Raw genomic sequence first — 16,391 nt, forward strand, 5'->3', positions numbered from 1 at the left:
GTTTAAGTACAGTTTAGTGTAAAAAAGTGATTTTTGAAAAATCAGTGACATACGCACCTCTGTCAGATGACAGGTGAGATGTGCAAGAGACTTGTAATTTTCTGGGTGGCTTTTGGTTCATTCCTAGAGATCGAAGCGCCTACACTGTCTCTCAAAAGGCGATGTAAGTACTACTTTGAAGGCGGTGAACCAGGATTGGCGATAAGACAAAACTACCGTCTCCAGGAAGGCAATGTGAATAAGTTATTGCCATGGTATTGGAAATGAAGTCCATCGCCAAAAACTTTGGCAGGGTCGCAAAATATTTTTTTCTCCAAGTTTCTTTTATGGGCTTTTAAGGGGTAACTCGTGAAAGCAGATTGCTGTGAGCGAAAATTTCGTCCGTTTTGCTCTATCTCCTACCGTTTGGGTGCTAGGAGGCATGTCCTGACAAAAATAAGGTGAAAATTACCAAATGGTCTTTTAAATCGAAAAAAAGGCTTTGTATCGATAAATTGTATATACACTCTTATTAACTCGTTTCGGGTGTCAGCGCCCCAGGCCTAGCTATATGTGCGCAAGGCGCGTCTTGAAAGGAATGTTATTTCAAAGTGGCCTTCCTGTGGTCTTCACCTTTGTCTCCAGGCGCTCCTTGAACACGTGGCAAAGCGATGCAGGCGATTACATCGGGTGTACACCGCCTACTCCGTCATGGTATGCCAGACGGTTCTTTTCCCCACGCTCACAACGGGCAACTTAAGCCTACCCGTGTGGCCCAAACCGCAATCATTTCCTCAGCCGCGCGTCGCTATGGCCGTGATGATCGCCTTCCAGGTAGGTGTTAGTATACTAGCAGATCTGCTGGTGGGGTGTTAAACTTCATTAAAACGTGTGCTCGCATAGAGAACAGCTTCACGTTTGGTGTTTTAGAAAAAGCTCGTTTCTGGTAAGCTTCGTGAAGTGGATTTTCAGCTTGCTCTTCTAATTTGAATCAGCAGGCTCATGCCATCGCCCCTGTCTGTTTTCCAGAAAGGATGTGAGATAGAGGTCTGAAGTCTTTAGGGTCTCATTGATGTTTCACCTAGGCAACGATACGGTTGCTGCAAATCCTGGCAACGACTAAGGGGTGTGTGTTATTTGTCCCACCACCCTAAAAATAGAGCTTTTCCATTGTTTTCTTTTTTTGTGTGTTTTTTGTCCCACCTGTCAATTGTCCCATCTGTTATTTGTCCCACTGCTCCCCCAAGAGCAGGTAAAGAGTATTCAATGTTTTCGGGTATGTTTTCTGTCCCACTTATATTTTGGGCCGCCTACTTGAAATTTAAGAAGGATAAACAATTTCAAACCAGAGGATACTACATTGCTATCATTAATAGACCATGGTTCGATCTTGGTCTTTCTGCACTACATAAAGCGCAACTAACATCATATGCTTTTGCCTAACATTTGGCTCCATTTTATCAACGCTCATAAATATTGGCGAAGCTTTAGTATTAGATGTTTTACTTACAGAAAATGCATCAAGATTGAAGTTGTAGGTGAAATCAAATTCTGTTAGATTACATTAAACTCTTAGTTTCTTGTACGCTTCTCCATCAAAGATGTCTTCCACATTATCATCATCAATTTTGGTCTGGTTTTCATAATACGAAAAAAGATCTGATATAGCAGGGTTGTCAAGAAACTGCTTAAGCAGAGATTTAAAGTTAAGCGTGACAAAAAAACTTATTTTCCTCTTTGCATTTTCAGGGCACGTATTGCATGCAAATGTGGACAGAAGATTTTCCCTGTTAAAATACTCTAGACTGGAAAAAAAAAAACTTCTTCTCTGATTTCACAGTTGCTCTTCTGTCTGCAGTGCACTCAAACTGTTTTTAGTACATGGCAAAACACTGTTTGTGAGTAGCATATTAACGGTATTTGACACTTTCAAAGTAGAATCATAGTCCCAATTGTGCCTTATGGAAATGGCGAGAACCATCGCAACCAACTCCCGAACAGTATGGCCCTGGGAAAATGTTGATATTTTGTTCACAATGGGATTGCCCCACGACATGAATCCATGACCGAGGGGATAATCACTCCGTGAAAATGCGTACACCTCAACTTTTCACTTTTCCACTTTTATTCACTTTTTCACCGTTTAACAACGTTTACTTCATTTCTATGCCTATATCCACCCTTTTTTTTTTCATTTTTGATCTGATCAACGCACGGTTAGTCACTTTTGTCCACATTTTCTTTCAGTTTTCATCACTTTCCGTCAACTTTTTTGTCACTTTCACTTTAACTTTTATAGAAATGTGTACACCTGCTTTCTGTAGTGATTACCCCCTCATCCATGACCCTCTGATTCCTCACTCCGAGGGAGCCACAACTTCGGTTTAGGGTGTACACAAGATTACGGAATTACAGGGATTACACATGAATTTTGAGGGATTACACATGAATTTTGTTGAATGTCTGGCTCTAAAACCATTCCATTTAGACTGTCAGGCAAAATCTAGTGATAATGGTTTAAAATTTGGTCAAGTATTACACAAGGATTACAAGTGGTGGCCCGCTCGCCTCTCTCTCATCGTTGCTGTCCACATTGCTGCTTCTTTCTACTGCATCACTTTAAACTTGAAAAATTAAAACAAAGATTAAATTGCTTTTTCAATCTTATATAGGAAAATACTAATATAGAGCACAGCACAGCAACAATTTCAAACCTCAGTGTCATCAGAATTTAGCAAGGTTGTTTCATCACTTACAGAGTCACAGTTTTCAATTTTAACACTAGAACCGCGGCAGGGGTCAATTTGACCCTTTTCGATTTTCAGTTTCTCATTTCTATATTTAATTTTTTTCCCGTGAAAGATGATGTCAAATATATCGACACGAAATCCTGAAGCTCTGCGACTATTATTGTGGAAGTTATGCAACCCTGCCGCGTTGAAACTGCTGTTTTGTTTTATCCAGATAACTAACCGAGGTTTTCAAAATAAGCGACATATTTGGCCTCCCAAAATCTCAACAAAAAAATTTTTTTGAGAAATTTTTCGGGTGGGGTCTGTTTGGGCCTGTGCCCTGACCACATCCTGAAGATACCAGAGCTCCCACTGCAGAATTCTCGAAAATGTATGTAACACCCGTGTAAAATCGGTTGTACGGAAGTTACACAGCTGCCCTCCCCCGCGCATCGTGCCATTGGCCTGCCGGGCAGCCTCCGGCGCAAGGCGCTGTGCGGCCTCCGCTGAGACTGCTCCGGGCGGACTTGTGGCGGAAAGCGCGGCAGGCAGTTTTTAGGGGGAAAAAATTTAATTAAATTGGTTAACTTTTTTTTGTCCCTCGCGTTGTCGCCCTGCCGCCTTGGCTCTGGACCCTCGCTTTGACTCATTCGGCCTAGGACCCTCGCTTTGACTCTCTCGGCCTAGGACCCTCGCTTGGGTCCCTGACCGATGTCGTCACAACACATGTAAGGCTGTCATCATGGTGGGTTGGGTTACTACTAGCCGCGAGACCCGCATGTTGCTGGCAATGCCATTTTTAGTAAAGACAAAAAGTCTGCTTAGCTATATGAAAATTCTCCCATCTCACTTTTCTCTAAAGTAGTTGTTATAGTAATGTAGTTTTGCATCTGTACTCGACTTTTATGACAAAGGTAGCAATTCTTCATGTTATGTTTGATCACCATATTGTTCACTGCGACTCACCCAGCCAGTTACGCTTCTTCTCTGTAACACATAGAGTAGGTCTACTTTTGTACCATTGAAGTCTGCTTTCACGTCTAAAGGGTCTGGATATAGATCTATACCAAGTTTAGACGTTCTCTGGACGAAGCATTTCTGGCTGCGCATGTCACATTATTATATCTAGGAACTTGCAAAATTGTAGGAGTTGATGTCGACTACCTGGTCCAATTACAATCAACAAAAGAAAAAGGATGGACGGCTTTCATTGGTTTATTTTTTGTCGACCCAGGCAAGGCCAAACAACTAAGGAATCAAAGAAACAACAGAATCATAAATTACATCACATACAAATCAACAGACGTACAACTAGTTCACACAATCCTTTTGAAAAGGAATTAAAAATAAAGTAGAACTATTATTGCACATGAGATACCAAGATACCAAGGCCTAACAGGACATAAACAAGTATCCAGTGAGGCATATGAAAAGCAAACAAGACTAAGCAATAATCAAGGAAACAATAGATAACAAGATTTATATTTTTTACTGAGATAACCAACTTTCAAGAGGCATTAATAGAGTTGTTCCTACAACATATGCAAATCAACAGATGCAACTGGTTCATACACAGTTCTTTGGGAAAGGGTTTAAAAGTCAAGAAACAAAGTGTAACTACCATCCACATGAGAGATCAAGATACTGAGCCTACACAACAGGACATAGATGAATAATTGAGACATGACAAGCAACAAACCTGTAGCATGGAATCAAAAGAAACAACATAGATTCACACATATTCTGAACCACTATAACCAATTTTCATAAAAGTTTGTTACTACAACAGGCAAATTAACAGGCTACGCCTTCGTAAAAGAATTAAAAATAAACAAGTAGAACTGCTATTGCAATGAGATCAAGATATACGCAAGCAGTAACAGGACAAATACATGAGCACTTATATTCAGGTAAATCACGAGCAAACAAACAAACAAAGGAATCAAAGAAACAATAGATATATTTAAGTATTACCTCAGGACAAATTTTCAAGAGGGATTATTATGTCAGAGCTTTTGCTACAACATATACATACAATATACATATACAAATCAACAGACAGCAACAACCCTTTTGTAAAGGAATCAAAAATAAAGAAAAAAGTAGAACTATTTTTGCACTAGATATCAAGATACCAAAGCCTAACAGGGGCATAAAAGTTCTTACTAAGAAATATGACAAGCAACAAAACTAAGCAATAATCAAAGAAACAATAGAACCACTGTTTTTTGTTGTTTTTTTTTTTGTTTTTTATTTACTGAGAACCAACTAAAGTTTACACACAGTTCTTTTGGAAAGGATTTAAAAATCAAGAAACAAGCGTAACTACCACATTGCACAAATGAGATCAAGATACCAAGCCTACACAACAGGACATAGATAAATATACTTATTGAGAATGACAAGTAATAAAAGTTATACAGACCAGATACATATATCACAAGCAAAACAAACTAAGGAATCAAAGAAACAATAGAATTGTAAATAGCTACTCTGAACTGAGAACAATCTTCAAGAGGGGTGATAACTGAGATTATTCCTATACAATAGGAAAACCGACAGATATGCACCCCACAACTCACAAGATCATTTTGTGAATCAAAATGGCGCTTCACAGACCAAGCCTTTACAAGTGGAAATACATCACGTAACAGAAGAGCAACAGCACTTAAAAATTTTCTCTCAGATGGAGATAGAAGGCTTTCTTGACTGCTGAGTGGATTGTAATACCACATGGAGCAAGTTGCAACTTCTACGGCAATAATGACCCAGTGATTTTCGTCAAGATTGCCTGGGAATAAAATAACCCTTTTCGATGAAAGTTTCAAAGAGAAATTCTTGAAGTTGTTTTTTCCACTACACAACCTCACGGTTATTGTTGTATCACAGGCAAACATATCAACATTCTCAGCACATAACAATTTGAGGTAAACATTTATAACTTCATCATAAAGATAACCGTGAACAAATTTTGGATCAGCTCGCAGGAGGGTTGGCAATTCTGTTGAATCAATATTTGGGTGTAGAGCCTTTAAATGTAGAGAAGAAATTTTAATACCTTCATATTCTAAAACAATATCAATAACAAGAGGTGTATCATCTTTGGTGGGTTCATCACTAGTTTGCTCATTACTCAATTGTGGCAAATAATCGGACACATCTGCATCAACATTTTCTTCATCCTTCTGTTCACGAAGAAGAAAATCTTTTAGTTCTTCATCACTTCGCCTATTTGGCTTCTGTAATCCTGTCGTTTTACGTTTCCTAGACTTCTTCTCAAAAGGTTTCAGTTGTTTCTTTAATTTTTCATTTGCAGCTGTTTAACTCTTCACGTCCATTTCTGTAACTGCTACCACAGGATCCTCACACAGAACTTTACACTGAGTTTCTATGTCTTTGAATGTATTTTCGATCTGTGGTACAAGTCATTTTACAGGACTGGTCTCTAAAAATTTGCTGTCTAAATCTTGCATTACTTTTCTTATTGCTTCGATACGTCGTTTAAAAGTTCTTTTTTCTTGGTTCTCATGACTCTGACTTATTGTCTCATTCTCAACTGTCTCGGTATCCTCAACTGCTGTGAAAAACTGTGGCTCTTTTTCCTCTATAGCATCAGGCTCTGATTAAGCAAAATTTGAGAATACCTTATGCAAATGTTTGCAAAGAGGAAACACATCAGGGCATGAGCAGGTGAACAAATGGGAACACAAAGTGTCACAGTGGCAGCAATTGAATATGCAGGAATCAGTCAAGCATTGATCGGCGCACCTGACCACAATGTACTCCCCAGTGGAGTTTTTATCTTGAGACCTTACAGTCCAACATCTCTTTGAAATTTGAGTGACATCAGAGTCATTTATTTGCATGCCCTTCAAATGACGTTTGGAAAGATCTGAGTAATCCTTGTCAGACATAGAGTTGAGGAGAATTGCATTGGTGTACTTAGTATAATAATCTACTTCAATTGAAAGCAACAAGTCTAACAGATCATCTAGACGTTTGTTAGGTCTTCTCTGCTGGGAAAAATATGAAAATGATTCATCCTCTGCAATTGTTTTCCATTTGTCAAAGTCTTTATATGAAGCAAAAATTCTGATTTCAGGTGGCTTGAGGTCCGCCTTGTGTTCGGTTTGTAAGTGCTCATATATGTCTACTTTAAATTGAAACTGTTTTTTATAGTTTTCATAAGGACAGGAAATCTTGCCCACACCATGATTAGGCCTACCCACGGAAAAAAAGTTGCCGAGGTTCGAGTCTCATTTTAAGGAAAAGACCTCGCCATGACTTTTGGTCATAGTCCGAGCTCTGTGCGACGAAAGATGGCCGGGCTCCGGGCTCTAATCGGTTCGGCCCCTCGCGGCGCTCGGACCGCCTCGCCATGTTGCGGGCCTCATCTCGCATGGCACTCGAGGCCGGCGGAGGCGACTCGGTGCCGAGGTGATTCACTATGGTGTCTACTTTCGGCCGATACCTTCGAATCAGCGATCGCTCACTAAAAAGTTCCAGACCCAAATCACTCCTATTGGTGCGAGTTTCACACTATTGATGTGCGAAAACACACCACTCCCAGAAGTGCTAATTTCACACTACACAGTGCGAAGGGTTCGGTCACTCGCACTCCACGGTGTGCTCGTTCCAGTGCTCCACTTCACGACTTTCTTCCTCTCTAACTAGTTACCAAATTGTCGGATTGTCAAATCGAGTTTGATATATTTAGTTTTAGAGTTGCGAAAATCGTTCTACGAAGTTTCGCGAGTGTCCGGCGAAAAGAAACGAAAGTGATATTTCGAATGGTTTACGTGTTGACGTACGTAAGTTGGAAGAGGGGAGGGGGGGGGATGGGGGAAATGTGATAAGGTAACAATTGTTTCTGGTTCATCTTGACAAAAGAAAACGAAAATGTTTCATGCTCCAAGACATTTGGAATCGAAATAGCAGAGCTATAGCCCTCCAAATTGGCAATTTTGTCATTTTTGAACACTTTTTACCCTTTAGAAGCTAATAACTAAGCCATTTTGACTCTGATCAGCTTTAAGCAGAAGACATTTCCTTTCTAATTTTGCAAGAGGAATCCAAACCGGGTACTACACTTTCAATTTTGTAACCTTTACTAAATCAATTTTTTTTAAATTTGTATTCCAAAAAAATAAAAATGTTGTTAGCTTGTAAAATACTTGGAAGTCATTCAACAGGACATATCAAAACCTTTATTAAAGACATAACTTATTTTCAAAATAGCCATGGACTTGCAAGGGACTAAACAATATTACAGCCACTATCGCAACTCAGGGTAGGATAAGCTCATCGAAATCAGAACAAGATATGTAAATTTCTTAAATCGTCTAGTTCTGGCTGGTGTCATATTGTGATTAGTGATACACAAATAAAATGTAGAGAGCATTGAAATCACATTCTATGATACAATGACTGTATATTACAGAACTTTTTATTAACAAACTATATTGACACGTGATTCCTAAAACCCCTCGGATAGATCTGATGAAAATGAATCAAAGAGTGACAAAGTATACTTGTCGTAAGAGAGTAGTTTTAATGTATTTTAATATTAAAAACATATTCTATATACTTTGACTTTAATCAGAGACAAATAAGTGCATTTGGTTAGAATGAAATGTAAGTGTTACATGACATTACGAGAAAGGGGGGGGGGGGGATAGGAAGGGGCAGTAGCCCACATGGCCAAGGTCCTGGCTACGGTTTCAATTGTTTCTGGAGAGAATTGGCGAAAATCGGCCAGAATCGGGCAAAATCGAGCAAAATCGGACAAAATCGAGCAAAATCGGTCATAATCAGGATCTCTCCCAAATCGTCGGGAAAAAATCGGAAAAAATTACAAAAAAACGGAAAAAAATGAAGAAAAATCAGAAACTTTGTTTCTGCGTTATTTTTGCTATAAAAAGTCATCGTAATGAATTTTTCGATGACAGTCAAAATGCGTGGCTAAATGGACCAATCAGGAGCGAGAAGTTTTCGCACTTAGTGCGAGCGAAAACTTTTCGCACCCAGGGGTGCGACCACTCACCGGGCTCGCACTTAATGGTCAACTTTCGCACGTACAAGTGCGAATATCAGAGCCCCGAACTCAATGTATTGTAGCAGGCGCTACATAGTTGAGCGGGTTGCCATGCTACCAGGCGCGCCCCTTCGCTGTCGTAGGGGCAACTTGAAAACACTGAAACGACGGAAAATACAAAGGAGCTTAAAATAAATATTCCGATGAATAAAACGTGATTTACCATCAAAGTCCTACATCACAAACAACTTTTCGTTGTCACGCAAGAATATTTTTAACCAGAAGCACGCCCAAGACTTCATTTAAGTGATTATTTCGCAGCGTGAGTTGTTACACCTTGCGTCCGGCGCGCGGTTTGAAATGGATCATGCTACCCTGCTGGGCCTTCCCCTGGGTCTCCCATTTCTTTCCAAAATGATAAAATTTGATGCTAAAAGTCTTGTTAGTGAAATAAAGAGAAAAGAGATATATTTTAAAGTATATTTGGCAACTAAATTAATACAGAAACGACACATATCACAAAAATTCACTGAAAAACAGGTGGACAGGTCGGTGAAACACATGAAACATGTCAAAAATGCAGAGGTTCTTGAACACACTATACTTTGACGTCACGTTCGCGCCACATCGTAGATGAGACGGTCATGTGACACAAACACCTGCTACATACAAACAGTCAAACACCTAAACATGAGCATGAGCACATGGGCTGGGTGAACAGTGTCAGTTGAGTCAGTGGGCCAATGGCTGCAACAAAGCCAGCAGAGTGAGAGCAGTGAGAGTGAGCCCTGACATTGTCATTGTCAAAAATGACTGGAACAAAATGTGCGGTCCCAAGTTGTTCAAACACCACAAGCAACAAAAATGTGTCGTTTTTTAGTATTACCAAAAATAGGTAAGTACATTTGTAATCACATATCAGGCATTCATTCACAGTTCAAATAAAAGTAAAATCTAGCCCTTAGAAATTTTTAATTTATCCTTTGCTGTTAATAAAGTTTGAAAAATTTTCTCCTCTGGCTTTCTGAGTTGAACATGGCTTGTTTGACATACTCATACTATCCAAAAACAATTACAAATTATATTGGAGGTCAATTATTTCTAAGCCACAAATTTGCTAGTTTAGTTGCCAAAGGTGCAGTCCCAAAGGATTTGAACGTAAAAATTTAGATTTCAGATTTGTATGGCCACAAGGTCTGGTTTCATAACTCTGTAGACTAATACTAATTTTATACATCTCTGATATTTGTTTTAATCATGACATTCATTTCTACTCCATTTGTGGAAATATTTTCACATCTGAGGGTGAGCATACCTAATTTGGTTTGAACATTGCAGGAAACACTGGGTACCTCTACTAAAGAATAAAAGAATTGTGGGCAAAACAGACAAACAATTAAAGGACGTGAAAGTGTGTGCAAACCACTTTGAAGATAAATGCTTCTACTCGACCCGTAAATCCTGGCTGACTGATAATGCTATTCCCACACTTCTATTGGGTGAGTGCATTCTCTAGCATGTAAAACATATTCACATGATGATTTATATGATTATTCAAATACAACTAACACACTTATTCTCTTCGTTTCAAGGTGAGGAGGCAGATGTGGACCAGATGGATGTTGATGACCTTGATGACGCTCATGCTACTGTTGCTGTCAGTACTGATTCTGTTGGTGTTATTGCTGCTGACGAAGTGCATCTGCCCCGCCCTGCAGCAAGTTCTCCTGTAGGACCTGTGGGAGGTAAGGAAAAGAAATAAATTAATCACTATAAAATGTTTTCAAGTAATACAGTCTTGTCTGCTTTAGTGCAAGTATGATTTCCTCCATAATTACAATGTAATTGTTTTCTTCCCCCCCCCCCCTCTAGATTTGCAGAATAGTGCTGACTGCAATAATAATCCTGATGGGTTTATAAAAATTGATTTGAGTGGCATCAGGCAGCAGCTGTCTGGTAAGAATTGCAGTGCTGTTAATTTTTTAATAACAATTGTGCTTTAAAACACAAAGGTTACTTTACTGGTGGTTTTTCATGTTTAGGTACCTTGAGCTCCACCTCAACAAACACTAATCCTGATCCAGAGTGGATGGAAATAGTGGATGTACAGCCAGAACCATCACAAGCACATACCTCTCAAAGTAAGTGCTGACTTTTCATTCATTTAGTCAGATTTGTCTACTAGTCGGAGTACACCCATTTCTGAAGCGACAGGGCTCGTACCAGACTTATGTTATTTCCGCATGACTTCGATTCGCTTGTTCTCCCTGAAGTTTTCTGGACCGGTATGAGCCCTACGGAGGGTGCACAGGGAGGGCCACTCACTGCCCCGCGGGGCCGCGCCGGCCCGCGCGCATGGGGCCGCGGGGCCGCGGGGTCACGGGGGTCGCCGGGGTCGCGGGGCCGCGGGGTCACCGGGGTCGCGGGGTCGCCGGGGTCGCCGGGGTCGCCGGGGTCGCCGGGGTCGCCGGGGACGCCGGAGGCGCCTGGGGCGCCGGGCCGCGGGGGTCGCGGGGGTCGCGGGGCCGCGGGTTGCCTATCCAGCCGACGCTCACTTGAAAGTGCAATTACCCCCTGCGGTTCACCCAGACTAGTACTAATACATATGTTTACTTACAGGTATGCCCTCGAAGCCCGCCGTGAAGGTGAAGAGGCGCTTCCGTGCTCTGCCACACATCCCTCGGGTCCCCAAGAGCCAGCGTACCCCGCTCAACACTGCACTGTACTCTGCAGCAATCATTTGCAGAAACCGTGCACTGCGCCTGCAAAAGGATAATAAGGGAAAGGCCCAACAGATCAGATTGATGCATAAGAACCGGGAAGAGGCTGCTCTGGAGGAAATAAGAGACAAGGTCTCACCTGCTCTTTTTAAAATGGTGAAGTGCTCTCTTAAAAATTGGAACAGGAAGAAGAATGGGTACCGGTACGACACGGACTACAAAATAGTTGCGCTTGGTATGCATCAGCAAGGTCCCAAAGCATATCTAGGGTTTCCAACCATAAAACCATGTCGCAAAACTATTGGTTTAATGCTGAGAAAGCTCAAGTTCCGTCCAGGTATCAATCAAATAGTTCTGAATGCTATGCAGAAACGCATTGCCGCCATGCCTCAGTCTGAAAAGGAAGTAGTTGTGGTTTTTGATGAAATGGCATTAAGAGTGGTGTTCAAGTACGACACCAAACAAGGGCTGGTTGTTGGTGTTGTTGACTTGGCAAATGGTGACCGCAGAAAATTACCTGCAGAAGAGGTCCTGGTGGTCATGGTCAAGAGCATTTATGGAAACTGGAAGCAACCATTTGCTTTTTGGTATACCCACAAAAAAATGACTGGCCGTGATTTTTTTAAAGTCTTTCGGGATGCTCTCCAAGCCATTATCCAAACTGGTGCCACTGTCCGGGCCATGATCACTGACGGTTTGGGCAAAAACAAAACTGCCATGAGGATGTTGGGGGCAACCTCGATAAAATCTCGGCCCTGGTTCCACCTGGATGGACAGAAGATTTACACATTATTTGATGTGCCACATCTACTAAAATCCCTACGTAATGCGCTTCTGACTTACCCTCTGTTCATCTCCACTTTGGGTGCTCTGGTGCAGTTTGAGCACATTGAAGGATTTGTTCGCCGTGACATGGAGATGCATCCCCGTTTGGCGAAGAAAATTACAGAGATGCATCTCAACCCAACATCTTTCCAAAAAATGCGTGTTGCTCCAGCTGCTCAACTCCTCAGTAACACAGTTGCTGCGGGGATCTTGACGTATACTGTGTTGGGTGGCTTGGGTCCCGAAGCTATGGCCACTGGAAAATTTTGTGAAAGGATTAATAATTTGTTTGATTCCTTAAATGGTACTGCACGTCAAAGTGATGACACACAAACCTTGAAAGTGGCTGTCACACCCGGATCCCCTCATGTTGCTCTCTGGAGGCAGATGGCCGCAGAGATGAGAGGCTGGAATTTTCTGGGGTCAACTGCATTAACTTTTCCAGAAAATTGGGGCATCACTCTTTCTGCCCTGGATCACCTGTGGAATGACCTGCAACAAGAAGGTTACGATTATTTTCCAGTGGGTGAAGTAAATTCTGACTGCATTGAAAATTTTAATGCTAAGACAAGATACCTTGGAGGCCATAGGAGAAGACCTAGTGCTCAAGATTATCCAGCAGCCTATGCTTCAGCACTCATTAAAGACCTCACCAAAAATACAAAAATTAAAGGAAAAAATTGTAGTGACGATAATGCACTCAATTTCATCAATCTGGCAGCTCTGATGGAGGCAGCAGAGGAACAGTCAACTGCGGATGAAAATTTTGTATTTTATTGTGATGTAGGGGAGGACGAAGAAAGAGAAGATGAAGTGGAAGAGGAGTGGATAGAGGCAGAAGAGGGCACGGGAGAGGAGGAAGAGGAGGAAGAAGAGGAGGTTCGAGAAATACCTGCCTTCGATTACAGCAACAGATTGAAGGAAAAACTGGAGACTGCTGCTGGAGCGAAGACTGCAGTGCCCATAGTGGAGGGGTACTTGCGGAAATGGCCATGTGAAGATTGTAGCAAAATTCTCCTGTCGCCCACAGAATTTCCTGTCCATCTTGTTTTCACCATCACCACCTGCAACATGGAACAAAAAGCGCCATCAACTCTCCTTTCAAACACCACTCGCATCATATATGAAGCTGCACATTCCCTCATTCCATCAATCATTGAAGAAAAAGACATCTTGCAAAGAATAAGTGCAGAAGTGCAGTCATTGCCAGCTGTCCGGCAGTTCAAGTTGTGTGATCAACATCAACAAAACAAAATCCACATCATCCAAAGTATTGTTCTGAAAGCCATCAATGATGTTTGTCTGGCAATGACACAGTCCTACCGTGACAAGCATAAAGCAGCTCACAAAGAAAAGGTGCAAATAGTGAGCCACCTCTGATTTGTTATGTTTAACATTTTTATTTTTTTATTGTTTTGAATAAGGTTGACCTTAATAGTTTATATTTTACAGTATAACTGGTTACCAGCTGACTTAATTCTGTTTTTATAGTCTATGACAGTAAAAGTGTCACTGTTTATTGAAAGAAAACATTTTTATGTAAACAACATAACCCCTTCGCCTGCTCTTACCTTTGCACGGAAGTCCATGTTAGCATCGCATTAATTCTTGATATGAAGTACCTCGATCGCAATTCTTCACAGTTCCACACACACATTCTTGTTTTGTAAGTCTTCGGTTTTTATCGCGAGAAATGAAACGTTTTTGATCAGCCGAATCGTGATGCGCGTTGTGGCCCGGCGTCGTCAAGTGTACACAAACAAAGCTCATCAACGCCAACCCACGCGAAAGAAAATGCCGTTACCGACGGCAAAAAATGTCTTGCAAGATTCCATTTATTGAAAAAAATACAATAGTTTTTACTTGTTTATGGTCCAACACTGCGTTTCGGTACGCAACGCAGTTGATGAACACAGTTTTTCGAATTGCGAATGTCCATTGGTCTTCCACATTGTTAGGTTGCCCCTACAGCAGCGGAGGGGCTTGACGTCACAACAATAACAAGAACAACAACACCCCTCGCGAAGCACCGCCATAAGAGTGCGCCCCTCTGGCGAATATGCACTTTCCGCACCATATGGTGCGATTTGGGACCTTCGCACTTGCTCAGTGTGAATTTCACACTGCTTGGAGTGAAAATCGGACAGCAACTTTTTAGTGAGCGGCGCAACCGTGTCGCCTCCAGGGTAAGCCTCGAAAACCACGCTACTCGAAATTGACGGAAAACTATCGAATATGAGTGGGGGTTTCTTAGTATCGTTGTGTAGGCCAAACCAAGACCTCTCGATCCCAGGTAGTCCTGCCACTAAGACGCAACGCGTCTAGGCGTGAGCGACGAAAGAGTGCCGACAACGGAGCGGCGGCGGCCGGCAGCCGTTCGAACGGAGAGCGCGCGGCGCGCCGCACCGAGCCGGGAGGGGAAGGCGAGTCGTGGTGGGGGGACCGGTCCGGGCCGGGCGGAGGCCGGCGCGCTTCTTCTGCCTCCGTCGAAGCTTGCAAACATATATCTTTTATATATTTTATATTATAACAATCCACAGTGATTATAGGCGCCCACCCGCGCTGCCGCCGCCTCCACCCGGCCCGGCCCGGTCCCCCCACCGCGACTGCCATGTAATAGGTCCTTGACCTTGCCAGTGGGTGATTGATGAGCTAGGTTGATATGGCACCACGCCGTTGGTCGAGGAGCTGTGTCCTTGATGATCATTGCTATGGGTCGAGGAGCTAGGTCCCTGCTGGTAACCCTGCGATGAAATGGGTCCTTGACCTTGCTGGCGGGTGATTGATGAGCAAGGTAATTGATATGGAACATTGCCATGGGTCGAGGGTCTGGGTCCTTGCTGGTATCCCTGCCATGGGTTGGGTCCTTGACCCTGCCAGTGGGTCATGCGCACAGCAGATCCTTGATACCAGTCAGAGCCAGGTGGCTAAAAGTGGTGGGGTGGTTGAAACTGCTGGAGGAAGCGAAGAGAAATATTACATGAAATGAAATGGAAACGACACCATGATAGTTTGGTCAAAATAGGGCTCCTACATTGTTAGATTGGTAGGCACTGTTGACTATCACATAAATTGGAGGAGTTCCACGTCCATTGTATGGCCCAAAAGAGGGTGGTGGTCTGGACGTATCAACCTCCTCTAGCGGTATTATCCTGTCTGCAGGGTGGGGAACATGGTCCTGCAAAACGATAAAATTAGTCAAGAACACTATAAGGGTTGTATGAAACCTCAGACATCACTGCCAGATCTGCAAGATAGATCATAACAAATTTGCAAGGGTTTCGGAACAAAAAAAGGGAATCCTGAACATATCACTCCAAAAACAGTAAATGGACATGTGAAACAAGCTGGTGGGTGGGACCATTAACAAAATTGATTTTGCCAAGAATAATGGGTTTGGCATTCCCTATCAGTGACGCGAACAGGAGACTCCCCAGCGCTCCTCGCGGCGTCTTCCGGAACTAACCTAGGCTGTGAAAGAGCTATGAGTAAATGAGGTGGTACAAGTTTCAATTACGTCCCGAATGGCAAATATCTCATAATATGTGAAGGGCGGAAACGATATTACAGAAAATAACCATGAATTACTACGTTTGGCGACTTCAAAAAATGGAGGAAGGGGGAAGTAACCTAGGCTCTCACGTTATATATGTCTCCGGCTCATACAAACTACGTAACAGTACGACTTTCTTTGCGGCGCAAAAACAGAGCCAATCTACAATTCAATACGATCGAGTTGAATAAGTTTACAAAATGAGAAATGTAACAATGAATGGTCTCTTCGACACTCCGCAAAAATACCTCACCTCACAATGTAGCACATGTGGCACATGTGGCACATGAAATTCTACCGTTTGGAATTGTGGTCCCTGAAGACAAACCTCCTGGTTCTAAGATAATAAAACTATCCCACAAAGCCTAATTCTTTGAACCCAGACACCACGTAAAAATAAGGTTCACTCTTAACCATGCGCCCAACGCGTAGGTTGGCGGATCGAGGCGAATAGTCTACTGGGCAAATACAGATATTTCACGTAAAACAGGCAGCAAAATTTACTCGTCCCAGCGAGTTCCAAACTGGAAAGAAAAGATAAAATTTAT

The 16,391-nt window shown here is 42.3% G+C and overlaps 1 protein-coding gene across 1 annotated transcript in view; it reads left to right on the forward strand.

Annotated features, from left to right (window-relative positions):
- LOC127750270 (uncharacterized) overlaps positions 1-855 on the forward strand; it is a 7,474-nt gene extending 6,619 nt beyond the window's left edge. Inside the window, exon 3 of the mRNA XM_052271438.1 lies at positions 625-855. Coding sequence (XP_052127398.1) covers positions 625-855 — 231 coding nt within the window. The remainder of the gene's footprint in view (positions 1-624) is intronic.
- Positions 856-16,391: the final 15,536 nt, after the last annotated feature.

This window comes from Frankliniella occidentalis, unplaced genomic scaffold (assembly GCF_000697945.3).
Source record: "Frankliniella occidentalis isolate FOCC.00 unplaced genomic scaffold, Focc_3.1 Scaffold162, whole genome shotgun sequence".
NCBI classification, from domain to species: Eukaryota; Metazoa; Arthropoda; class Insecta; order Thysanoptera; family Thripidae; genus Frankliniella; species Frankliniella occidentalis.